Source organism: Durotheca rogersii (genome assembly GCF_024521655.1).
Source record: "Durotheca rogersii strain YMJ 92031201 chromosome Unknown GGS23scaffold_39, whole genome shotgun sequence".
NCBI classification, from domain to species: domain Eukaryota; kingdom Fungi; phylum Ascomycota; class Sordariomycetes; order Xylariales; family Xylariaceae; genus Durotheca; species Durotheca rogersii.
In genome coordinates this window covers 104398-129802 of record NW_026251270.1, presented here as the reverse complement: position 1 = coordinate 129802, position 25405 = coordinate 104398, and the positions used below count along the sequence as shown (strand labels likewise).

The following is a 25405-nucleotide window of genomic DNA, read 5'->3' as shown; positions in this document are numbered from 1 at the left end:
TCGCTTGGCTCGCCGATCTATGTCTCCTTCTATTTTGGCGCGTTTTGAACCGTCGCATCCTATCTAACACCTACGAGACCCATGGCGGGGTAGATATATCTCGCCCGCTTACAACCTCCTCAGGATATCCTGCACCACCTCCTCGGTCGTCGCCTTTCCGCCCAGGTCCGGAGACAGCAGCTCGCCCTCGGCGAGATTCGCGTCGACGGCGGCGTCGATGCGGGCGGCGGCGTCGGCCTCGCCGAGGAAGGAGAGCATGAGCGCGACGCTGCGGAGGGTGGCGATCGGGTTGGCGATGCCGCGGCCGGCGATGTCGGGGGCGCTGCCGTGGCAGGGCTCGCCGATGGCGAAGACCTTGTCGCCGCCGTCCTTGCCGCCGGTGCCGACGTTGGCCGAGGGGACGAGGCCGAGCGAGCCGACGAGCGCGGCGGCGCCGTCCGACAGGATGTCGCCGTACAGGTTCGGCGCCACGATGACGTCGTAGTCCTGCGGCTGCCGGAACAGCTTGTACACCATGCTGTCGACGATCTGATCCTCGACGGCGACACCGGCGAAGCGCGGGTCGGCGAGCGCGGCGTGCGCCGTGGCGCGGAAGAGCCCGTCCGTCTGCGATAGCACGTTCGACTTGTGGGTGATGGTGACGAGGGGCCGCGAGTGGATGCTGGCCGGGGACGACGGCGCGGCGGACTCGCGGATCTTCTGCCGCTGCAGGGCGATCTCGCCGGCCATTGTGGCGATGCGCGACGACGCCCGCTCCGAGATGCGCTTGATGGCCTCGGCGTAGCGGCCGCCCTCGACGTCGGGGCGGTCTACGGTGCGCTCCTCTTTGACGTAGAGGTCCTCGGTGTTCTCGCGCACGATGACCATGTCGACGGGGTTCGCGGTAGCGGCCGACGCCGCGGACGAGGACGGGTTGCGGCTGCGGACGGATTTGACGGGGCGGATGTTGGCGTAGAGATCGAGCTGCTTGCGGAGGGCGACGATGGGCGACGAGTACCCTTTGACGGGGGAGGTGGGCGAGGAGACAGCGCCGAAGAGGGCGCCGTCGCACTCGCCGCGCAGGACGGAGACGGTGCGGGGCGGCAGGGCGGCGCCGGTGGCCTTGAAGGTGTCGAAGCCGGCGTCGAGGTCGGCGAACTCGAACTTGAGGCCCAGCGAGGCCGGCAGCGCCTCGAGAATGCGGCGGCCGGCGGGGATGACCTCGCGGCCGATGCCATCGCCGGGGATGAGGCCTGGGTTTGTTAGGGTATACTACGCAGACGCGGACGTCCAGGTGTGCCAATTGGGATCTGGGGGACGAGCCGGGGGCACCAACCTATTCGCAGGACCCGAGAAGCCATCGCTGGGAGTGCAATTGAGGGGGTATGGGGAGCGTGGGAAGCGGTGTTCTCTGGGTCGAGCGCGCCGGTTGTAAATTGCTCGCAAAATAATTTCCTTGGTGGGGTTCGAGCCCACCTCGCTACCTGGGTAGGTTGTTCGCAACTCGCTCTCTCCGGCAATCTGCCGCCGCGATCGGAGGGAACCGTCCCGCCAGTCCAGCGACGACGGGAGTGGCCCACTGCGCAACGGGTTGGTGTTATATGTAGGTACGTGGGTAGCCCACCTCGGCAAGTACCTGAGGAGGTACCTGGCCCTATCAGGGGGGGTACGTCAGGTACCTAACCTAATATACGAGGTACACACGCCTCGGGTACCTTTCCATTCTCTAGGGTGTATGGGTGTTATGTACCTCTAACCAATATTACCTTTACGTACCTGGCGATCTACGTACCTGCAATTACCTGTCGCATGCCCTATGAGGTAAATGCCAAGGTCTGCCTCCCCCTTTTTTCTTCTTCTTTCTCTCTCTGGTCCCTCCCTCCCCCACCTCTAATCCTCCTCTGCATATGAGTACAACCTCGTAGGGCGTCGTCTGCCTCCCTGTGCCTGCGGCATAAATGGGATCGCCCCTGGCTGTCTAGTCAGCACCGAACCGTCCGCCTCCGTGCATAACGCGCTACGTGTGACGCATGAATCTGGGGCCCGGGTTGCGGATATGACATACATGGAGGAGGGGGGCGGTCGTCTGGCAGATGGCCCCGAGGAGTAGTGGCTAGCGATGTTTGGCTCCCTCAGAACCGGCGTTCGTGGGTTGTATGTATGGATGTTATGGATATATAGATGGATGTAGGGATATATGTATACGTGGTGCGTGCTGGGTCAGCTCCAACCCAAGTCCACCACCACGTCTGACCGTCTCGGGGGCCGGGCCTACCGGTTACCCAGGCAATCCCTACACGTCTTCTTCTCGCATCGTCTGGAAGACCAAATTTACAGATGGCACAATGTTTGTCTGCGGCGAGGGGATCTTGAAACGGGCTGCTTATCTGCATGCAAACATAACCACGTAACCACACACACCCTCATCTATACACCTAAATATATCTGTGCGCATGTGCGGACACAACAACACCTACTTACATAGCTCCTCAGCTGCTGTGCCCACGCTGGCCTTTTCAAAAAGCTAGGTGTGTGGGTTTGAGCATACCTATCTATCTAGGCGCTTACCTACCTACCTACCCAGGTATGTGTGTATATGAACGGTAATGCCAGCGTCGGAAGGTTGCAGTGACAGGATAGCCTTTCCTGGTCATGCAATCCCGTAGCCCTACGACCCTACGACCGATGCTCCCCGTTCTTGCGGCTCCGAACACGAAGCGTGGATGGGCCGCAGAGGGAGGGATACGCGATGTGCGGACTGGGCAGGCCATATTCAGGGCCCTGGGCTCGGGGCATGAAATGATTCGCAAGCCCGGGTCTGGTAGCCTTTATGAGTATTGCCTTCACCTGAAGTAACAGCCGAGCATCTGGTTCTCCTCGTCCCAGTCTAAGCGTCCGCTGTCTGTGGTGAGATGTGAAATGATGCGAACTTACCAACCCGTATGCTAGATGTAAAAAGGGGGGGGAGGTTCATTTTGGACAGATGTCTAGGTACCTGTGGGATGTCAAGGAAACGCCGCCGATGATGTAGGCAAGTCAGATATGTAATGCAGGGTGGGTGTGCTACGTAAATCCTGCGCATACATGCACAAGTATACGTATATATATAATTCACCTAGAGAAGCACGGCAACATAAATATCTTATTCCTACTCCTACTCCTAGCCGTCCTCCTCCTCCTCCTCCTCCTCCTCCTCCTATTCTTGTGTTCTTATTCTTATTCTTATTCTTGTTTCTTCTTTATTCGTCTAATAAGCCTCAAGTGGTAAGCGTAACAATAATGAGCGATAGGCGCAGTCATAATTCCTCCCGAGTCGCTCCAGGCAGACGGCCTCTTCCCAGAATCGACTCATCTCATCCGGTACCGTCCATCATTAAATCATCAAACCAGTTCGTGTCGTTCTGCGGGTTCCCGTCCCGTTTGGCAAAGTCACGCGCGCTCATGCTGGTACGCGTACCTTTATTCAGATAGGTATACCTTCTACGAGGTACTTACGTGTAATGTATGCACACACACATATACATATGGATATGCATATTGACATCGAGTAGTACACATGCACGATATGCGTATACCTGTGCGGGTTACGTATGCATATGTGGCTCGTAGGTCGCCTCGGTAGACAGTTAGACACGTTTTGAGCAGTCATGCATTGCCCCCTGAGCCCACATGGGGGAACATGGGACCTGGCCGCGGACAAATTACAAAATTAGAGAATTATATTTTGGACCCTTCTGTTGGCCTTCCACGATCTCCCGTAAGCCACCCTGCGGCTGGACATTACTTCTGTACACGGTATGGATAGGAGGAGTGTCGAACGTCGATATATAGTACTCGTCGACCAGCCTGTGTGGTTTCATTGCAGTAGTGTACCTACATTAGAGGTGGGTAGGTATGTACAGCGATTGCGGGACGTTTCCTGTATCCAGGCTGTATCCCATCCCCGGAGCACCATTCAGAGGTACCTACCTAGATGTACATCCTAATATCTTCTAGTACCTACCTCAAGATTAACCTTGGGCTAGGCAGGTTAGGTACCTATCTCTAAACCTAGCCTCTGGATGTGATACCTATAGATACCTACCTACCTGTATGAAGGTAGGTACCTGGCATGACAGGTAGTAGATTAGGTACCTTCCATGAGAGAGGGAGGACGCGCGCGGGAGCACAGAGGTGCTCCCGGTGTGTAGAGAGGTACCTAAGGTATGGCGCCCCTGTCAGAATGGCCAATTGATTAAAGGACCCGAATCTTGGACCGTCTCTTAATTAGGCCACTTTACTGGCCACCGGCCACATGCCACCAGATGCCACCACACACATTCGTCAGTTGGACCTCTCCGCCCATGTTCTTATTTTATTTTATTAACCTAGAGCCGATTCCCAACCCGACCTCTCCCCCCCCCCAAAACCCGTTACTTAACTTACTTTATCGCGCTCGCCTCTCGCTCCCGCTGCCCAAACTCCTCTCACCGATGAATGGATGGATGGGCCGATGAGCTCTGGACCGAGACGGAACTGATTGTCTCTTGACTGGGCTGGACCGGACTGAACTTGGACGCTTGCCGTCCTCCACCCCGTCCCACCTCCTCGAAACAGCAGCAACAAAACACCACCGGCCGGCACCATCATCGTCGCCAGCCCGCCTCTTCCTCTCCCTCTTCTCCCTACGCCGACAATTGCACTTGCACTGGCACTTACAGAAGTACACTTTCGCTTCCACTAATACCGTTAACCAGCATACATCCTCCTAGTACCTTTGGTTCCGTTTCCGCGCGTCTTACACCTTCTCGACTCTTTATTACACCTTCGTTCGCTTCGATACACACTACCTTTTTTTTCTCTCCTTCTGTTTCTCGTTTTTATCGCCTACGTTGTACGTTGAGTTGATCTGTTCGCGTTGTTATTTCCGGTGGGCTGGTGATATCACATTCTACTACTTTCGGTCCTATCTCGTCTCGGAGGAAATACCCCCTTTAACTAGGCACACGCGCCTCAGCCGAATCTCGCCAATACCCATGGTTTTCACCCCCCTGGGCCGAGCCAACTATAGCTAGCTATCACTACTACCTAGCTCCCTTTCCCCTCGTCTTCCCGAGCCGACACAGCTTGTCTTCGATCCCTCCTCCCCTACTCCCACTCCTTTTGGAGACGCGGAACGCAGACGATTTCGTCGACGCCAATATCCATCCCGGTGCCAGTGCCAATACGAGAGCCGCCCCAACCGCATTCACAGCCGAGACAGCTCATAGAGGCGGACAGCTCGATAGAGTAGAGCAATCGCTGGGGCATGCTATTGTTTTTAGCAAGCAATTGCTACCCTTTCCCGCGGTGACCCTTGGTGTATGATCGATCAGCCGCGACTGATCTCTTTTCACTGATATTCCTTCCTTTTGCCGACCGCCCAGAGGAATTCCCGAGCCGCAGCCATGTCGGGAGTTAAGAATCTTCGCGCCATGTTCGAGAACAAGGGCGACAACACCCCAGACCGAGGGCGATCTCCTGCTCCCGGCGGAAGCTCAGTCGGTAAGGCACCCCCTTTTGCTTTTTCTGTTTTCGTTTAGCGATCGCGATCGCTTAATTCAGTTACCCTTACATGTCCTGCACGTGAATGCACACGGGCATGCAGCTTTACTGTTAACTATCTGCCGCTGCATTCTCGTCTTTTCCGCTCTGCTTTTTATTTGCGCCGCGAAATAGCGGATGAGTCGCGTCCGCACCATAGATATTCTGTTACTAGATATCGTTGATTCTCGAGGTAGTTAGCTAACGCTAGACTCTTTTCCCTGCTGCTACTAGGTTCTCCTTCTCCTCCTGAGGGTCCTCGACCGCTCTCCAAGGTTCGAACCACGTTCGTAGCGATTGAGAAAGACGGCCGAGTAGGATTGAGGAGAGATTACGGCGGCGAATCTGGCTTAACGAGCCCGAGACTCAGCAACAGCAGCAGCGAAACGTTTCCGCTGCGTCCATCAATTGAGAAACCAGAGGTGCCCGTCAACAACATGGCCAACAGTGCTTCTTCTGTCACGACAAGTCTCAGCCAGCAAGCTATTTCTGAGCTGGAAAAGGTAGAGCCGGTCGTCAAATCGGCTCTAAAGAAGGAGTCCCCGAGTCCTCGCCTCGCACCGAACCCGAGTCCGGACAAAGTCCCAGATGAGGAGCCTGGAACCAAATTGCCCCCAGGAAACCCGACGGACAGGTCAGCAGCACAGGTAGATGAGAGCCCACCTACTTCCGGGCCTTCGAGTGTACCCTCACGTGCCAGTTCCGCGACGAGAACCACAAAGGCCAAGGCCGCCACGACGGTCAAGCATATTCCTAAAGCTGCTCCTATTTCAACGACCGCTAAGCCCGTATCGAAGGCTCCCAAGTCACCTAACACTGCTAGACCAGTCACTACTAAACCTGCTAGTGGCGCTGCGAAGACTCTCGCCCACGGCTCGAGCTTAGTCCCCCCCAAGAAGACCCTCCCTGTGCCGTCTAAGGATCACGATGCTCCGAAGAAGACCGCGGTCGCCGCCGCCCCCACAAAGACCGCTGCTCCTACCAAGAAGCCGGCGCCCATTGAGCTCGCCCCGCCTGCTACTGGACTTGCAAAGCCGAAGCCCAAGTCGCCCACCCGGCCCGTCAAGCTTGCCTCCTCCTTGGCGCCGCATACTGCCTCCGCTTCGAAGACCGGGAGCAGCAGCAGCACCTCTCACCCCCCCAGGCAGTCCCTATCCCGGGCCTCTGCCTACAACCTTAGTGTGGCCCCTACTGCTCACAGGTCGCCTAGCAGAGGAAGCGTTTCGACCGTCGGCGCCGCAACACATGGTAAGACCCTGAGACGTCAAAGTTCGACTATCAGCAGACCCCGTCCCAGCCTCGGACCTCCTCCGAAACAGCCGGCTCGGGACCACCCAGTCGCTAAGAAAGAAGGTCACGTTGACGAAAGTTTCCTAGCTCGGATGACGCGGCCTACCCAGAGCAGTTCCAGCAAGGCGTCCGAGAAGGTGCCCGTCACACCCCCGCGGAAGCCGGTCGGCCAGAAGAAGCCCGTAGCAAAGGATGCGGAAGCCGGTACGAAGAAGGCGTCGACAAAGCTCCAAGCTGCGACCAACAAAACCAAAGCGCCAGCACAGCGTGCTAAGCCGGCTAACAAGGAGGTCACCCCCGTCAAGGAGGCTGCGCCTGTCGCTGCTCCAGTTGAGACGCCCGAGGCAGCCGTCGAGATGGCCGCTATTTCTACCGAAGCCATCGCCGCGCCGGTTGCCGAGGAAGTAAAGCAGGATGTCGTCGCTGAGCCTGCCGCGGCTGTCCCCGTTGAGAGCAAGGAAGAAGTTGTCGAGAAGGCCGAGACTGCCGAAGACGTTGCTCAGGTCGCTGTAGAAGAGCCTGTCGACGATAAGGCTGCGGAGCCCGCTCTAGGTGGTGACGAGTCTCAACCGGCACAGGAGGTGCAGTCTGCCGCTCCCACGCAGAGCTCCGAGCTCGGAACTGAGGATGAGTCGGAGTTGTCCAAGGAGGAACCCCAGGAGGCGGAAGAGGTCAAGGCGCTCGAGGCGAAGTCGGAGGTACCCGTTGAGTCTGCCTAGATGTGCAAGGGCGTCGTGGCAATGCAGAGTTGTAGTAATAAACCGGTTCCTGACCTCGGAAGGGCATTGTTAACAGAAGGCCGAGGCCGTAGAGGATATGACAGCCAAAAAAAAACGAGGAGTATTCGTGAGAAGAGTTTATACGTTGGTTTGTATTTGGAGAGGCGCAGATGATACTTTTATTCCCCCGAGGAGAAGGAAAAGAAACGGCCGTGTGGAGCAGATTGGGATGGGTCTCTGCTCCTGTTCTATGACATTTTCCCCTTTTCACTCCCTCTGATCCTCGTGTATGAAGAAGATGCATGGCTTGCATTGGTATGGAGTTTTCGAGGCGCGCAGATGCCTGCGGGAGGAGGGAGGGAGGGCTGGGAAGGGGATGTCGGTTGCGAACCATCAATAAAAAAACTGCCTACCCTTTCATAACTATCTGCTATAACCGCATCCTTTCATCTTATGGCGAACGCATCCGCGCTGATGCCGCTAGGCGTTGCCGTCGCCGTTGTCCCACTGTATACCCCTCCTCGCTTCTCTCTTCGTTCGGGTATCACCACGGCCACTACTACTACTACTACTTAGTCTCGCGACCGCGTTTTACACACTTGTTGTATCCATGGCATACGTGATATATAATATATATACAGATACCAAAGCCTATATATACTGGGGCGCAGCTGTTCGAGCTGGAGGGAGGTTCTGCCCCTGTATTGTACGAGGCTTAGCTTACCTAGCGGGAACGTCTCATATCGTAGCATTCCAAGAAACAGCTATAGGCATTCCATGACGGGGTCACCACTGCGTGGAAAATAGAAAGGAGAGTGAGTGGAGAGTTAAGAGCGTGGTTGATGGAGACAGATATAGTACAGCGAGCACGGGGGAGTACGCGTCAACCGCGTCCATGTCGAAAGGCTTCGGGAACTAAATGGCTCCGAAATGTATACACATTATCGTACTCGAGATTTCTCCGCTCCGCCGCGTTCCTTGCCTGTCAAGGCTGGCGGGCCGACACCATGTCCAGATATCTTGAGACACGTTGCAGCCAAATACGAGAGCGAGATATGAGTAGGGAGTGGCGAGCGATGACCCTTGGCTCACCCCGGCGGTTCTGTCATCTTTGCAGTCCCGGCATCAGTTGGTGAGTGCCCTGCAAGTAAGCAGCCCGTTTTCTTGATCGTATCCTAACCTGAGCTTGAGGCACGCTTGCGGATTCGCCCAACTCTTCAACTACCTCCCTCCTCTTGGTATTTTTTTCTCGCCTCCTATCACGTTGGACAAGTCGAAATTTGGGCTTTTGCGTCATTGATCGCTCCCTAACCCACCTCTCCGGCCCATACACAGCTACCGGTCCGTCGCTACGTAAGGTTATGCACACTATAGGCCGAGACGGGTAAGCTTCGGGGGGCCGATGCGGCACAGCATAAGGCCGCCGACCCCGCGCTTGCTGGCCTCGCGGACCTCGAGGGTGCCGAGTGAGGTGTTGATCATGATGGCCTCGCCAATGCTGAGGCCGCGATGGGGGTGGGAATCGAAGCCGCGGGCAATGCGGTTGATGGCAGGTAGCTGGATGGTGACGGGCCGCTTGGACTTGGTGATGGGCATCATGGTGCCGAGCACGGGCTCGCCGGTGTCGGGGTTGTACTTGAGCCCGAGCCATAGGCGTTGATTCGCCACGTTCTTCGTCGTTACCGGCGGGGGCTCGTATGCGCCCACGGTGGCCGGGTCGGGCGGCTGCTTGGTCCCGCGCGTGACGAAGGAGAGGAAGCCAGCTCGCTGCATCGCCAACGCCAGGCGCACGTTGTACTTGGTGTGGGGGACGCTGGTCAGGCCGAGCTTCGCGCGGGCCGCGTTCTGCAGGTGCGAACACATGTTCGCTATATTCGGGAGCCCCATCTCGAGCACAGGTGCCTGCTTCTTCTCCCCCGGCCGTTGCTCTTTTTCACGGAGCCTTACCAAGGCAGGCGAACGGGAGCGTATCGACTCCGAGTAGGCAGACGCCTCGCCGAGCGGATGTGGTCTCTTCCCAGCCGCCGTGCCGTCGACGATAATCCGTCACTCGCGTAGGGAGCGAGCGGCAGGGTATTTTTCTTCTTCGTGTCCTCTTTCCCCCGCCAGCCAAGACGGAGAGAGGGAACAAGGCGGGGACGAGCTTTCGGCAATGGGATTGCCTCAAGGAGCGTCGGTCGATTTCGATTGATTAGTTGGCCTGTCGACTCGCAACTAGGAAGGGGTCGATCTTGCGCGCAGGGTTCCGAACGGCGATGCGGGCACTGGTGAGGGAGAAGAAAAAAAAACCCCCGAGAAGACTCCAGGACGAGGTGGTCGCCTTAGTGGACGGATCGAGTTGCGCAAAGAGTACCTAGCTCTGTGTTAAAATGAAAAATACGTCGAAAAAATCACCAATCGCCCATCGACGAAGGGTCCCGGGCCGACACGTGCCGAACTCCGCTCTCCGACCCCCACCGAAGCCCCTCCATCTCTGCGATTATCCAATTCCCCGGGTATCTGCATACCTGAAAGTGACACTACGCTATGAGTAGGTACATCCTAGGGACCTACCTAGAGGTAGAGGTAGGTACCTAAGGTACCTAGGTAGGTACGTAGTGCCCCCCGCTGTCGTCTTCCCTCCACTGGGACTGGCTCGTCTAAGCGCCGGTTATCGTGCAAAGCCCCCCCTCGCAACTCAGCAGGTTGCAATGCCACGTCCCCGTCGAAAGCATGCCTATATAGGTACTGCACAGAGGCGGGGAGGATAGTGGGCGAAAGCGTCGTCCCGATTGCTGTAGGGAGGCTCCCTAGGCTGTGCTGTACCTACTTAGCGATGGACCTCTGGGCGGCCTGCTGTTAAAACTCCTTTTCTCGTTGGTGGCTCGGATTCTCGAACCACGTTCTCCATCCCCTCTCTCTTCGCTTCGAGCTCTCGAAGCCCTCGTCGTCACTCGGTTTCACAGCTCCAAAATCAAGAGAGCATAGGCTGGACTACTTCCCCTTGGTCTCGGCTGCTGTTCCTCCGACTTCTCTCTTCTGTCCTTCACCCCTCTCCCCGTTGCTAGCGCACTATCGTCCGTACTAGCGGCCGAGTCGCGATCGAGATGGCGGTTCGGCCTGGTGAGGAGAACGTTGCGACGCTGTGAGTGCCCGAGGATGGCTGAAGATGAGCTTCGGGGACCCCTCGGGGCTTTGCGGTGACTGATCTCGTGTCCTCTACCACAGTTTCGGCGACGTTCACTACTTTTACGGACCTCCTGAAGCACACCCGCCTCACCATCGCTTCGACAAGGGTTCTTATGTTTACCTGTTCGAAAATGCGAATGACCGCAGGGCCCGCATTGAGATCGCGAACCAGCCGGGCACAGACGACCAAGATGCATTTGACGGATGTAAGACAGATTCCGAGACAATCCACCATGCGTATGCTATCTGGGCTGCCGTCCTAACCTTCGCGCCGCATATGCAGCCCTAGATAGAACCCGGGTCCGGTATTCCTACAAGCAGCAGTGCCTGGTCAACATCTTAGTTGAAGGCGTTCCCGGCCCGCCGATAGATCAAAGCCAGTGGCATCTCCCAACCTTCGACCCGCGGAACGAGAACAAGTACCACTACAAACTACACTCTCTCGATATCTACTTCTGGACTCACGACGATGCCCTGCAATTTGTCAATGGCGTGCGTCGGGTCCTCCCTGCATCCCAAGTCGAGGTCGCCGACGAGCCTAGCCCGCCGCCGCATCTGTACGGCCAACCCCAAGGCCCGATCTCGTTGGTCCAGAAACTCGAGAACGTGGCCATCTCGGACCCACAGTATTCATCGCCCAAGCCGGCACCCCAAGCCGTGCCTACTTTCGCGCCTCCTCCGACCTCGGGCTCGCCGTCAGGCAGCCAGAGAGATTCGTCGCAAAGCTTCGCACCGATACCGTACAATCCAGCGGCGCCGGCGGCCGCGGAGCAGAGGATACACCGTGAGAAGACTCCTCCGCCGGTTGAAGATGACGGGCACGACCCTCTCGCGGCCGCCGTCGCGCGAGACCACGTCGCTCCATACACTCCCGGGCACGGAGCCGTTACTTTCCCCGGCCCCCCACCCCAGCCTCGGCCCGGGGTGGTAAGTCCCGGCCTAGCAAGCCCGGGCCTCACGAGTCCAGGCTTCCCGCCGTCCCAGTTCGCACACACGAATCTGCAACGGTCGACGACGATGCCCGTGTCAGGCCTGGCGTCGCCGGGACTCGTGAGCCCCTATGGCGGCAATTTCCCGGGTTCGCCCGGATTCGCGCCTCCGCCACCTCCGCCCCCACAGAGCACGCAGCACCACCAGCCAACACCGCCACCAGCTGTCCAGAGCCCCGGCTTACCACCAGCGCCTCCGGGAGGCTACTCGCAGTACAACTACACAACCTCGCCGCAGGCGAGCGCAGGCGCGGGCGCGGGAACGGATTACAACATCCACCAGCAACTGTACCGGCCGACGGAGCAGGAGCACGCAGCCAAGTACGGGCAGTACAAGCCCAAGACGGAGCACCAGAGCAGGCTGGGGCAGAACGCGGAGCGACTGGAGAAGGGGGTCACGGGGATGCTGAAGAAGTTCGAGAAGAGGTTCGGTTAGCGGCCTGGGCTTGTACATCATTATATACCTACCTGCAAAAGAGGAAGGGGGGCCTAGCTCTAGGAGGTCTTTTTTTTTTCAGCGACAGCACGCAAAGGCTATCTTATTGTCTTTCTTTTACGGGATGAGCTGTCGGACGCGGGAGAAATTTGTATTTAGGGGTAGATCAAACCGTAGCAAGGTCAAGTCGAAGAATCACGGCACAGCAGCATTCGGACCAAGTTGCACCTACAAACAGGGGCGATGTTTCTAAATCACCGCCCTCGGGCACATGAGTGCAACCACGGCACACGTGAGAGTTGGAAACGAGGGGATACGTTGGGGGGTTGAATTAAGCCGGATTCGAGGATATCCGGACGACGGATCTAGGCACATACGGAGGAGGTGCCCACCCAATGCGGGTGTTAGTAGGTACCTACGTTCAGCACCTACCTACATTGCCTAGGTGCGCCTCTCCGCATAGTTGCGCTTGGCTTAGGGGGCGTCTCTGAGCAGCTCGGGCAGGTAAACGTGGAAACAGAGAGAGAGAGATGTCCGGGGCCAGGGGATCTCTGCTCGATTGGCGGGCGGGCGGCGTAAGCGCGCGGTATCCGGTGCAGCTAGCTGAGTGCGTACCCGGACACTCATGCGCCAGTCAGGGGCGAAACCGGATCCCGTTTGGAGAGCGACGACACGGGCTCATCGCACAAATTCCAGGGCAACGTCTGTTGGCCTCTTCTCTTCTCTACGTTGCTGTAATGTTGCTAATTTTACCGTATTGCAACCCCCCCAAGGAAAAAAAAGAGAAACAGGACCCTTTGCGCCAGATAACACATACATCTAGGACGATATTTTCTCACTTTTTTTTCCTGTTCCCTTATTTGCTCTCGTCCCCCAATTTCCCCGACAACTCGGCGGGTGGTTGAGCTGATGTAACCATGCCGACCGTACGAGGGCCGATCTAAGACATACAGACGGCTGCGATTCAGATGCTGACAAGACTCGTACCCATGCGTGTCTTAGACAGTACACCACCTCGAGGGACCTGTTAGTGCGACGGGCACAATCGTTTCGGACAGCTCCAGTGCCAACCCGGTTAGCGCCTTCGTATATATTCAGGCACGTAGGCCGGTGTTATCATCTCCCCGTCTCGAGCTGGCAAGCACCTTGGTTATTAGACTCGCCTATAGGTGCCTACCTGCCTGCCACGGACTAGTTGCTTGGTTGTTGGTTGGTGAATCTGCTGTAGAGGTTCCTATGTAAGACGACAAGGCACGTGTATTCCCATTATCCCGCTTAGTTGCTGCCTGAGGTGACGAGCTGGCGCGTTCTCCGCCCCCGTCTTCCTTCTTGCGCGCAGCCACCTTTGCGTAGGGTACACGGTCGGACATACTCGGCAGATGCGTCCATAGGTGTGTGTGGGAGAGGTGTGTGGGAGACCGGCAAGACGTAAACAAGGAAAAAAACAAGAACATCCCGTACAAATGGAGGCGCAGTCGTAGAACATGAAATATTCAGCCACGACCCGGCGTGTTTTGAAGGGCACGGGGACGGGGAGACGCACACGAGCACATGGATAGATAGACTTGCGGAGGGGGAAAACTAGACGATGAGACTGAGAGGGTCGTTGCCGGCGTACCACGACAATCCGTGAGCATCATGCCTCCCACGTAATGATACCTACTGGGCAGGCATCTTGTTTTTTCTTTTCCTTCTCGTTTGCCTTCGGCACGGGTAGAGACGATCCGGAAACAGCCGGTGGTACTAACTCGGGCTTCGTACCTACACGGCGCGGCGGAGTCCTCGAGGGAGTATGCGCCAGAGGCACCCTGCAGATAAGGTAGGTCCCGTTCGTTTCCTTTCTACCTACCGCGGGCACAGCGCGTAAGCTTTACCAAGCTGTCGGAATGGGACAACGCGACGAGACCGTGGCGTTTCCCACGTTCCGGAAGACATGTAGACAGGCCTACGGCGGCAGCAGCCAGGCAGGTCGATCGCTGATCTAGGTACCTGGCCATGTACGAATTCTCACTGCTCCTCCGTCTGCTTCGGGCGGAAGCGTGGGCGCGAGTGCGTATGTCGGTACGTGGGCAAATTATAAAGTCGCGGGACCATTGGGTTAGAGGCGTTGACCAGGGGCGAGGGCGACCCAATGGAGGGGTGCTGAAGGATCGAGCTTCCGACGGCACAGCCCAGAGACGGGGGCTGGTGATAGGGTGGATGTACGGGTGGGTGGTGCGGTGCACGATGCGCGCGGGCGCACAGGGTGGGCGGAAGCAGGCTGGCTGGTGGATATCGATGTCAACCGCGGGCGCTCGAAGTAATGAACTCATCTGTCGCAGGCCTGTCAGTCAGTCCATCTGCCGGAGAAGAAGCCATTCCGAGGATGTAGATAGGCAGGGCGACGTCTCACCTTACGGGTACGGGAGCTAACACCTGAGGCACCCAGCCCGCTGGTACAAGACGCTTAGAGGAGGGACCTACTGTAGGTACCTGCGAGGCTTGGGTTACCTTACCTGGGTAGCGCTTGCGTGGGCAGGTAGGTGCATATACTAGGTATACGATTACCCAAAGTACCTGCAGAAGACTAGGAGATGGTCGATTTTAGAAAGGCTCTCACTATTATATGTATGACTGCGTTATGACGAAGGCGCGCACTCGAGGCCGTCACCTTGGGTACTTCCTATACACGTAGCTCTCCTAGCAACACTGGATTCTCGGTGCGTATTCCCCTGCTTCGCTGCTAAACGGCCTTGGGCTTGGGCAGACTGTCGAGTCTGCTAGGCGCTGAGGCACTGCCTACCTATGTACTTAATGATAACGTCAGGGAGGTAGATACAATACATATGTACCTACTAGGTACTTACCTGGGTAAGGGTAGGATAGGTGGGCTAATTAGGTTAGGTACCTACCTCCTTATCGTGCCCTTTACACATAGTATCTCCTCTCGAGGCTGCCCAAGATAGCTTTACCTCCCCATTTCCCTTCCATTCCCTTCCGATGGCAGTTGTCAGGAGGTATGAGTTTCTATAGCATGTGCAGTACTTGTAGGCAAGGCAGCTACTTTCTTCAGAGGTACTTCAGGTTTGGTAGGAGAAGGTAGGTAGGTTAGGTATTTATGGTAGGTAGGTACTTATGACTGGCATAAGAATGCCACCTGAGCGGGTTAGCATGCGGTCTAGACCGGAGGGTAGGAGGTACCTAGCCAACCTGCTAGGCAATTAAGCAGCAACGGGTTGGGAAATGCACCTACCTTAGCCAACTACCCACCCTAACGTAGTACCTGAGTAAATGGCAACGATCTGCCCGGGATGCAGGTATAAGTGAAGGACCCAACGATCTGCCACACAAGAGGTACCTACATTACCGTCCGAACGTCCCGCCCACATTAATCAGCCCTCTTGTCTCCTCCCTCTCTCCTCATCCTCGTCCCCGTCGCCGTCTCCCCCTCCTCCTCCTCCTCCTCCCACTCCACTCCACCTACACATACACATCCGGTTCTCCTGCACACACACACATACACGAGCCGACCCTCACATCTACCGCATATACCGTGCTAATACTGCCTTGTCCACCTACTTATATCGAAGAAGCCATCTCGATCTACTACAGGCACCTGAGCTTATGCATCTCAGTCACTTCCGATCCCTCCTGTTCCCTCCTGTTACTTTCCTAGTATAATCGCTTCGGTTTGCTGATCTGTTTTACCCACCTTCAAACAACCACCCTGCAATCTTTTCGTCCGGGTGCCAACACCAACACAGCTCGTCAAACCCTTATTGCCGGCCGCTGATCGCCAATTCTACCTACCGTGCTCGTCCCAGCCCAGCTCGAGGCCGTGCAGTAAAATCCCTCCATCCACGGCCCATACCTACCTACCTAATACATAACACTCGCCTATAGCTCGCCGGTCCCCAGCGTCTACTGCTATTTCTATCGCCCGGCAGTCCCGAGCCTGCCGCGACGAGAAGACGGTCCTGCTACCACTGCCCGCGTCGTCTGGCCCTATAACCACGCGGTTCCCATCAGTCCCCGTCGGTCAAAGCTTAACCTTGTCTGTGCCAACCTTTTGCGCCCTCGGCAGAGGCCGCTCGGTCGCTATCATAGCCATTAGCGTCGTCCATCCTCACCGTTGTGTCGGCTGGGCCCCCCGCTTCTAATAACGTCTGATATCTGGTTTTCAGTTTAGCTTGTTGTAGTGGTCATGCGAGCGGCGCTCTCCCGAAGATAGTCTCGGGCTTGTTGGCTCCGAGCCTGCAACTGTCTGGTGCCACCTTACACATCGGTCGCAAAGGACCGCGTTCGCTCGTCGCTCGTTTACATCTCACCATGTGGCTCCCAAACCGTATTCCCGTGCCCCTGCGGCCTGCTGCTACCGGCGATTCGCCTGCCATCAGCAAACTGGTGCCTAGAGAGTCGAATTCCTCTTCTACCACCATCTTCGTCGTAAGTAACGCACGAGCGAGCACGATATACCCGGGTTCGTTTTATTGACCGGAGAAATTCCACGTTGTTGTAGGGTGTTGGGTCAGTTTTGTCTGTGCTCATCCTCGTCTTCTCGATCTACTGCTTCTCGCGGTACAAGAAACGGTCGAAATCGGAACGGGGCGCATACCAGCAAGCCTCGGACGGCGAATCCCTCGACGCTTCCGGCTCCCGAAGGAGGGCACATGATGGCCGCTCTGACCCAGAAACCAACGAGAATACCGCGACATCACAAATAGACAGGAATACGTCGATCCGGTCGGTAATGACCCTGCCTCCTTATCGCACGAAAGCAATCGAAACCGAGCAGGTCATCGGCCGTGAGGGCGAGCGTGACGGGATCGACATTGTGATAGAGTGCCCCACCACCGAGGACCTAGAAAGCATGCGGGACGAAGAGATGGAGGCGTTATTCCAGATCCGAGAGGCGAGGAGGCGGGAGAACGCAGCACGGGACGAGCGACGGCGTTTAACCCGGGAGGCTAGGGAACGCGGGGACACGGCCGCGCTGGGCGAGCTATCGGCTCAGCGACGAGCTGCTCTCAACAGTACCGTCGTGGAGGAGTTGCGCGACGCCTACGGACAAGTAAAGGAGCGGCGCCAACGTGCCGTCTCTAGCGTTAGTTATCACGATCTCGGCGTCGCTCAGCTCAACGGCACCAGGGTCCGCGCAAACAGCCACGAGGGCGAACGGGTCGGACTGCTTTCCGACGCGGCCAGCATCGCTGCATCTACTCGATCACCTTCGGCCCTGTCGCACCGCCGCGACCGAAGTGCGAGCTCCGTTCTGAGCCTCGATACCGATATTCCGTCACCGGGATTGAGATCCGCAACCTCGACGCCTCGGCTGGGGAGCAGTAGCCACACCCGCGCAGGGTCGAGCCCCGAAATCATTGGCGAGGAGGACTTGGGCGACTCCATGATGCCTCCGCCAGATTACGAGGACGTGAGCCTAGATGACGTGAGATCCGGGGCGACGACGCCGTTATTTAATGAGCCTCCACCCCACTATACTCACCAGTCTCACAGCCCCGAGCGAAGGCCGAGCGCGTGGGCTGGAGGCGATAGCAGAGACGTCTCACCTACGGATAATTCAGGTGACGGTGGCTCGGCAAGCTCATCGAGGGGGGTTGGAGGCGCGCCACAACTGCCCAGCCTGCGGATCGGGAAATTGCCGCAAATTGTTATCGAACCTTCAACGGCGCACCCGAATGACACCGACCGACCCTGAATGCGTACCGATCACTCGAACCTGGCGCTGGGGAGGCCAATAAGCAAGGGGAGTGGAGCTAGGCCGAGCCCTGATCTGTACCTATCTTGGGCACTAAATAGCTCGCATTTTGCCCATGTCCGTCCCGACAACCCCCTCGCACGAATATCTGAAGGATGCTCGATCCAGACCGACACCAGCCTTCCGGTATACCAAACTACGACGTGGCTTGTGATAAAAAGGTAAACTTCTTTGATGTAATACGATGTGGACGGGGCTGCGGGGTGGGCGGAGTGGACCCGGTGGATTTATAGTGTGGACGACATTTCGATTCTGTATCATATTTGCGTGGCGTCCAGCGGTTTCCGGCTCTTCTCTGAGGCGACGGAAGGGATATCAAGGGTTGACGGTATGAGAGGAGAGCCTCTCGTCAGAATCAATCTTTGTGGAGTCAAGGAAAGCGACGGGATGAGGGCGCAACGACGAGAATCATGATATACATAGCATCACCAATGCGATGTTGGTCTTATGCCGAGTCGGGCTCCCCTCAACGAGATTCAGCATCCACGTCGCCTACCGTGTCGGAGCCCTCTGCGAGACGTCTAGACACTGGTCTACTGGGGGTGGTACCGGGTGCGACGCTACGCGGATGCCCTCGATCGTCGTGGGCTCATTAACCTTAGGTTATGCATGTGCGTAGGCCGATCTCCGCTGCGAAGGAGCTCGTGGGAGCCAAGAAGGGAATTGACCCCAGGGTTGGTTGGCCAGGGGTAGGCCAGAAGCTCGAGGGCCCTCGAGGTCCCTCGAGGTTGGTCGCGCCTTGGTTCAGGTATGTACACCACCACCACCGCCTACCTGCCTGGGTACGCATATCCGCCCCATGCCCGTAGAATTCGCCTTGCTCGTAGGATGAAACGCGGGTATATACCTAGGTATGTATGTACGGCCGTCGCCAGCATCTCGGCCTGGCGCGTGCCAAACATACCTAACTGTAAGGAGAAGGGGTGCCCACAGGCACGGCACCCGCGCCCCGGAGAAACGGGTCCACGAATCGGCTATAGAAGGCTATATACGTAGGTAGGGATGGGTGTTTCTTCTGTTAGTTGGGAGGTTGTGTTTTTATCTACACACGCGCGGGACGCCTCAAGTATTGCTTATGAATAGGTATAGGTGTAAGGTGTATGTGCCTAGGTATGGTTTATGGATTACTCATAGTGTGCGTGTCCCTCCCGATAGCCTCATTCCTCGCCGGCCTTCCAGAGCCACAACTCCCCCTCCCTGCCTCCTTATTGCCGAGTTCTGCACACATACACTCTCTCTCTGGGTGTGCTAGGTAGGCAGGTCGGTAGTAGACAAGCATGTGTAGGAAGCCGGAGTTGCAGTGCGACTTGTACGCATGCCCAAGTTAGGCAGGCCGAAAGGAGGTGTGGGGGGGCGAGAAGAAGGCCGAGGAGGGAAGGGAAACGAAACGATGCTGGTTATTAATCTAATATTGCGGTATGGGGGTCGCATCTTTCGTTATGCAACCCGGGAAGATACCGAGCGGGCAATCGTCAAAATTGCCCCATTGCACCATTTTCCTCTCCGATTCCATCCTGGCGTTGCTGGCTGGCTGGCTATATCTTGATTATTTATCTCGATTTATTTATCTCGGTTTATTTTTCTCGGCTTTATTGCCGAAACTTTTTTTATTAAAATAAAAATAAAAAAGAAGCTGCAGTTGGGCGCTGTGAGGCCCGCGTAATCTGGTCAACTTTCTCTCTGCCCTCTTATATCGTGTTACCTCGCTTTCACTTACCTCCCTACTTTTTTGCACCCTCATTCTTCTGGCCGAGGTATACGCCACACACATCCCATTGCCATACGCAAGAGCATGCGCACACGCACACACACACGCACATGCACCATACTAAAACCAGAGGAGGCGGCAAAGAGACAATCCGCAATTCTTTCCATTTCGTTCCCAAGCCACTAGGACCGAGACGAGGGCTGATCTAGGGGACCCCTAGTACTGTGGTGATAGCTAACACAACGTACGTACCCCCTATCTAATAATGGATGTATATACCTACTAGGAGTCGTGGTGTCGTACGGAGAGAGACAGGTGGATGGGGACGCGGCTAGGACCGACTTCGCTTACTTACCTACCTACCTAGGTATTACATGGTGGTTTCATGAAGCACGCAAATTCCGACGGTGCTGGTTGAAGAGAGCTCGGGGGCAATAGAAGGACCCGTGGAGTTCTCTAGGTTCCTGCTTCTGCTCGACTAGCATACTTGACCGCATCGGGCGCACAGCCGGAACCGCCCTCAGAGACGGTGAAGGAAGAGCCCAGGTACAGACAAGTTGTCCGACAGAACGGCAGGGTTAGCGAGAGCATACTGGATTTGGGGGCGTTCGGCCACCAGCCCTACACCATGGACAGGAAGGATGAGGTGGACGTGGAAAGCGATAGGGACTTAAGTGCTGAGCCCCTCGAACCCACCACCGTCGAACGGGTGGCCGATGGCCGAACCATCCCCGCCGACACCGAGACGAACGGCCCATCTACTGCGCCGCCGAATGCCGCCGCTAAGCCCGCAGTTCCGGAGTAAGTGTGTGTCTGCGTCTGTGTGTGATGCTTATTTCGAGAAACGATAGGGAGTGCGTATGCTTTGAGGCCTACCTTCGTGCGCACGTAGTTCTCTCTCCCTCTCTGCGGGCGCTCCGTTAGCCGCCCGAGTAGCCGCCTTATACGCTGAGGAGGAAAGGAAAATATGCTGACTCCTCGCTTTCTCTACCAACAGTGGCGGTCTCCAGGCCTGGCTCCAGGTCCTCGGGGCCTTCGTGGTCATGCTCCTCACGTGGGGCATCGTCAACTCCTTCGGTGTGTACCAGACCTACTACGAGACCGAGTTGCTCGTGGGGAAGGCCTCGTCGTCGGATATCAGCTGGATCGGCTCGCTGCAGGGCGCCCTCCTCATGATGGGCGGCCTGGTGTCGGGCCCGCTCTTCGACGCTGGTTACTTCCGGCACCTGACTTCGGCGGGGCTTCTGCTCGTCCTGCTCGGCCTCTTCATGACGTCGCTGTGCTCGGCGTACTGGCACATCGTGCTTGCGCAGGGCGTCTGCGTCGGCGCCGGCTCCGGCCTGCTGTTCCTGCCGTCCGCGGCCGTGCTCAGCCAGTACTTCGCGCGCCGCCGCGCCCTCGTCCTCGGCATCCAGTCCGTCGGCTCGCCGCTCGGCGGCATCGTCTTCCCCATCGTCTTCGCGCGCCTCGCGCCCCGCGTCGGCTTCGCCTGGGCCTCGCGCGTGCTCGCCTTCATCGCCCTCGCGCTCGCCGCCGTGCCCCTCGCCTTCCTGCGCCCGAACCCGGCGCTCGCCGGCCCGCGCCCGCGCCGCGCGTTCATCGACACCGCCGCGCTCCGCGAGCCGCCGTTCGCCGTGTACACGCTCTCGGGCCTCGTCGCCTTCATGGGGCTGTACGTGCCGTTCTTCTACCTCCAGCTGTACGTGCTGCGGCACGGCGCCGCCGACGGCCGCGTCACGCCGTACCTGGTGACGCTGCTGAACGCCGGCAGCGTACCCGGCCGGCTGCTGCCCAACTTCGCGGCGGACCGGCTGGGCAGCCTGCGGGTGCTCGCGGCGACGACGCTGGCGGCCGCCGCGACCGCGTACGGCTGGCTCGGCGTGCGCAGCGCCGGCGGCGCGGCCGCGTTCGCCGTCGTCTTCGGCTTCTGCAACGGCGGCGTCACGAGCCTGCCGCCCGCGGCGATCGCGAGCCTGACGCCCGACCTGAGCCGGCTCGGCGCGCGCATGGGAACCGCCTTCGCGTTCGTCGGCGCCGCGGTGCTGGTGGGGACGCCGGTGGCCGGCGCGATACTGCAGTCCGGGACGGGCGCCGACGCCGACGCCGCGTGGCGCGGGCTCATACTGTTCAGCGGCACGACGCTGCTCGCGGGCTCGGCCGGGTGGGCGGTCACGGAGTGGTTGCGGGTCAGGAGGGTGAGGGAGGAGACGGTGGATGCGAGAGGAGGAGTAGTAACAGGGGGAGGAGGAGGAGGAGGAGAGGAAGCTGGGGAGAAAACTGAGGAGGAAAAGTTGTAGCGCCGTGAGATAAAAGGGGAGCAAAGGATCAAAGGATCAAAGGGAGAAGGAGGAGAGGGAGGGGGATGGAAATGGGGAGGTTGTGGCGGCGGGGTTGGTGGTCCAGATGAGAGACACTGACAACTGTGTACCTACCTAATTGCATGATGCAGATCCATATGAGCCACTCAGAGTAAAGGTGGATGTAGATCAGGAATGTGTCTATGTCTACATTTTACTGGACGCATTGCGCCAAGCGTAAGTGCATACGTGTAGGTATGAGGGTGTGTGCGTGTAAGTGCGTAGATAGGCAGGTATGTAAGTGACCGATGGCCGCGTAGACTTGGACCTGTTATTTACACCAGAGTTATGGGGTTGAAGGACAGACAGCCGCTACTTGGAGAGGAGTTCGCTTCCGCCTGTGTGCTGCTCCTAGCAGCGGGATGCCATCACCTAGTTATTTTGCCTACCTACTTCTTAGTTTATACACAAGAAGCGGTTGATCGAGTGCAGATGTTTGTTTTCATTAAATTTATCTTGATGCTATTTCGTGGCTTTCGTGGTAGGTATGTCTTCTCTACAGTATTATGCACTTCGTCGGCAAGCCGCAGGGACCCTCGCTCTTCTCGCTCTTCTCGCCCTGCGGTGCAGCGCCGGACTCGGACGCGGCGGCACCCGGCTGCTGAGTAGTAGTCTTGGCTCCCTCGGGCTGCTCGGCGTGGCTACCATGCAGTCACGCGGAGCCGGCGGTGAACTTGGCCGCGGTCTTGTAGAACTCCTCGCCCTGGATCCTAGCGATCTCGAGTTCTTTCTCGGTGGGCTGGCGGGAGCCGTCGCCGGCGGCGAAGGTGCCGGCGCCCCAGGGGCCGCCGCCGTGGACCTCGCTGAGGTCGGTGAGCGCGGCGAAGGCCTTGGCGTAGCCGAAGGGCACGTAGATGATGCCGTGGTGGGCCAGCGTGCTGATGCTGGCGAGCGCCGTCGACTCCTGGCCCCCGCCGAGCGACGCCGTCGAGAGGAACAGCCCCGCCAGCTTGCCGTAGAAGCCGCCGCGGCTCCACTGCCCGCCCGTCCGGTCCCAGAACACGCGCCACTGCGCCGGGAAGTTGCCGTACCGCGTCGGGATCCCCAGCAGGAAGCCGTCGTAGGCCTCGAGCGTCGCCGGGTCCGTCAGCAGAGGGTGGTCGGTCGACTGCGGCGGCGCGTGCAGCTTGGCGAGCACCTCGCTCGAAAGCGTCTCGGGGATTCTGCGCGGCTCGCGCGATCAGCAACTCCCGAGTATTCGCGGGCAACCTGCCGGCCAGGGGCAAGCGGACGGCAAGGTGCCCAGGCCAGGTAGGTGAGGGGATGTATCGGGCGGAGGCTTACTTACTGGTACAGGTCGGCAGTGCCGCCAGCTCGCTCGATACCGGCCTTCTCAGCCTCAGCCAGCTTGCGGACGTGGCCCCACGTCGAGTACTAGAGCGGACGCGATCCGGGTTAGTGTGCGCCGTACTACATCATAACGACGGAGACATGACAGGAGACAAAAAAAGTGGCGGCCTGCGTTCGTTGTGGGGAGCCCTGACTAGGCCGGCAAAGTCATGATTCATCATCTTCCCACTCCAACGCACTGCCAAATGAAACGCAGGCCCTCCGCCGCGCACGACCGCCGCTTTCGATGCATGTCTCGACGCCGAGCTCCCACTGGTTGGCGTCCGCAAGCTCTCCCTCCTCAGCCCCGGCCCAATGAACAGCTCTGTCCCCGCGTAGGTACGAAAGCCGGATAGTTGTATGGTGGACAACAGAGGAAAATGCCCAGGCACTTACATAGACGATGGCAATCTTAGGAGCCATTGTAGATAGGTAGCTGACGAGTGGATAGGTATGGAGGAATAGAATGGGCGTCTAGTTGCTGCTGCTCAAGGGAGGAGAGAGTCTCGTCTCGTTTCGTCTCGTGAGAAGGGCTGTAGCTACTATCGGGTCCTGACAGTATTGCTTATGCTGAGGGAGGTAGGGGAGAGCAAGAGGATGAACGCTACGAGAGAGGGACTCCGGCCGACTTTATATGTGCTGGCACGCAGACAGCCACCATCACATATTACAGACGTAGGCGTCGAAGACAGTAGGGGCGAATGGGGCGCCCTGCTGGGCCAAAGGGGGTGGGGATCGCGGTGGTGTGCTCTGCGTATATGCTTACCTCTTCTTCAGTCAACACTTATTAATTGCGCGGTCCTGCGGACGGATCTGTAGTGACGGCCCTGTCGTGACTGGGACGATCTCATTCGGCAGGACACCGAATCCTGGGATCCCCTTCCGGATGGCGACTTTCTCGCCACTCTCTTCTTAGCGAGGCTTGTCCGCTCGAACGTGTCTCTCTCTCTCCACCCCGGGCACCCGGCGCGCCTCAATGACTAGCTAAGACTGCAGAGTAGCAACGCCGCCTGTATCTCTCTCTCAAGCTGCTGGCAACCTGGCGGGCAGTTCGTCTGCGTAGGTACGCTACCGCAGGGGATCTTCCGCCCCCCCCCCTCTCCCCCACCTCCCACCCCTCCTACTCCTCCCCTCGCGTCTGATATATATTAGCAATGCAGGCTAGGATTGATGCAATTGTTGCCTCGTCAATCGCCGTCTTTGTCCTGGTTGCTGACCACTTCGCCAGCGCGCCAGCAAAGAGGGACGTAATATCTAGGTAAAATCTTTCCCCGTCCACCGGGGGAATGCCAAGTCGCGAATCGGGATCCTCAGCAGAGAGCTACAAGCTACCTGTGCGCACATGTAGGTAGGTACCTAAGCAATTATCTACTAGGGAGGGAGGATAGCTCCCGCTCAGAGGACTGGATACCGGGTTCCTACAGTAGTTTGGTGATTCCTCACTTGCCATATGCCAGATAGAGTGCCTTCGTCGTCGCTCCTACGGGGAGCTCGCCCGAGGCCAACGCCAACGTACGGCAGTAGACATACAGCCAGGCTAGTGTAATGCGAAGGAAGACTCTAACAACAGATACGCCGTATTCATCCAGGAACGTATGTCATCAGTCGTACTATTCTTTGCATCTTGGCCGGGAGCGAGGATTCTCGTTGGCTCTCAGGCGTATCTGCGACTCTCACTAACCTCCGGTACTTGGATCGCCGTCCCGACCAACCCCGTCTCTCGACGTCCGCAGCGAGGCAACATTCCAGGCTGCTGATTAAGGATTACGAGTCCGCTCGCGTAAGTCTTATGCGAGGTCCAGATCCGGGGCGGCTGCATGGGGAGGGAGGGCGGCGGGGTGTCCGCGAAGCTCTCGTTGCCCCGGTGGTGCTCGTCCTGCCCGCGATCGCCCGAGCTAGCTAGGCCGGGCTACGCCTAACTACTTAGGTGGCATGACGTGAGTGTTCGAGATAGAAAGAAAAGAATGGAGGGGGTGGAGGGGGTAGAAGGAAAAGAGAATGTGGATTATCATTCGTTTTGTCGTCCATGACAAAGCGGCTAGAAGACTGGGTGGGAGAGGGTCTCGAGTGTCTGCTCCACCTCTCTCTCCGTGCGTATCTACCTACCTATCCG

The 25405-nt window shown here is 57.8% G+C and overlaps 8 protein-coding genes across 8 annotated transcripts; 4 read left to right on the top strand and 4 right to left on the bottom strand.

Annotated features, from left to right (window-relative positions):
• Positions 1-42: 42 nt before the first annotated feature.
• Positions 43-1850, bottom strand: GGS23DRAFT_346223 (Isocitrate/isopropylmalate dehydrogenase). The gene is made up of 2 exons (XM_051513101.1): positions 1316-1850; positions 43-1232 (listed from the first exon to the last, which is right to left on the bottom strand). Exons 1-2 carry the CDS (start codon positions 1338-1340, stop codon positions 109-111), a joined length of 1149 nt encoding a protein of 382 aa, XP_051367682.1. The 5' UTR covers positions 1341-1850; the 3' UTR covers positions 43-108.
• A 3684-nt stretch (positions 1851-5534) lies between these two features.
• On the top strand, positions 5535-7946 carry GGS23DRAFT_587769 (uncharacterized protein). Its single transcript, XM_051517507.1, has one exon. It carries the CDS (start codon positions 5979-5981, stop codon positions 7548-7550), a length of 1572 nt encoding a protein of 523 aa, XP_051367681.1. The 5' UTR covers positions 5535-5978; the 3' UTR covers positions 7551-7946.
• A 972-nt stretch (positions 7947-8918) lies between these two features.
• Positions 8919-9437, bottom strand: GGS23DRAFT_600864 (ribosomal protein S8; the record flags this gene model as incomplete). The annotated part of the gene is made up of 1 exon (XM_051519133.1): positions 8919-9437. One exon carries the CDS (start codon positions 9435-9437, stop codon positions 8919-8921), a length of 519 nt encoding a protein of 172 aa, XP_051367680.1.
• A 791-nt stretch (positions 9438-10228) lies between these two features.
• Positions 10229-12382, top strand: GGS23DRAFT_587761 (uncharacterized protein). The gene is made up of 3 exons (XM_051517506.1): positions 10229-10674; positions 10758-10924; positions 11002-12382. The coding sequence occupies exons 1-3, from the start codon at positions 10637-10639 to the stop codon at positions 12141-12143; spliced, it is 1347 nt and encodes a 448-aa protein (XP_051367679.1). The 5' UTR covers positions 10229-10636; the 3' UTR covers positions 12144-12382.
• Positions 12383-13133: 751 nt separating this feature from the next.
• Positions 13134-13696, bottom strand: GGS23DRAFT_346153 (uncharacterized protein). The gene is made up of 2 exons (XM_051513100.1): positions 13336-13696; positions 13134-13277 (listed from the first exon to the last, which is right to left on the bottom strand). The coding sequence occupies exons 1-2, from the start codon at positions 13595-13597 to the stop codon at positions 13219-13221; spliced, it is 321 nt and encodes a 106-aa protein (XP_051367678.1). The 5' UTR covers positions 13598-13696; the 3' UTR covers positions 13134-13218.
• A 2755-nt stretch (positions 13697-16451) lies between these two features.
• Positions 16452-17838, top strand: GGS23DRAFT_600862 (uncharacterized protein; the record flags this gene model as incomplete). The annotated part of the gene is made up of 2 exons (XM_051519132.1): positions 16452-16568; positions 16642-17838. 2 exons carry the CDS (start codon positions 16452-16454, stop codon positions 17836-17838), a joined length of 1314 nt encoding a protein of 437 aa, XP_051367677.1.
• A 2001-nt stretch (positions 17839-19839) lies between these two features.
• Positions 19840-22079, top strand: GGS23DRAFT_616729 (MFS general substrate transporter; the record flags this gene model as incomplete). The annotated part of the gene is made up of 3 exons (XM_051520803.1): positions 19840-20407; positions 20604-21801; positions 22056-22079. The coding sequence occupies exons 1-3, from the start codon at positions 20235-20237 to the stop codon at positions 22077-22079; spliced, it is 1395 nt and encodes a 464-aa protein (XP_051367676.1). The 5' UTR covers positions 19840-20234.
• A 95-nt stretch (positions 22080-22174) lies between these two features.
• Positions 22175-24362, bottom strand: GGS23DRAFT_587754 (putative benzoquinone reductase). The gene is made up of 3 exons (XM_051517505.1): positions 23689-24362; positions 23252-23337; positions 22175-23126 (listed from the first exon to the last, which is right to left on the bottom strand). The coding sequence occupies exons 1-3, from the start codon at positions 23713-23715 to the stop codon at positions 22616-22618; spliced, it is 624 nt and encodes a 207-aa protein (XP_051367675.1). The 5' UTR covers positions 23716-24362; the 3' UTR covers positions 22175-22615.
• Between the last annotated feature and the right edge of the window lie 1043 nt (positions 24363-25405).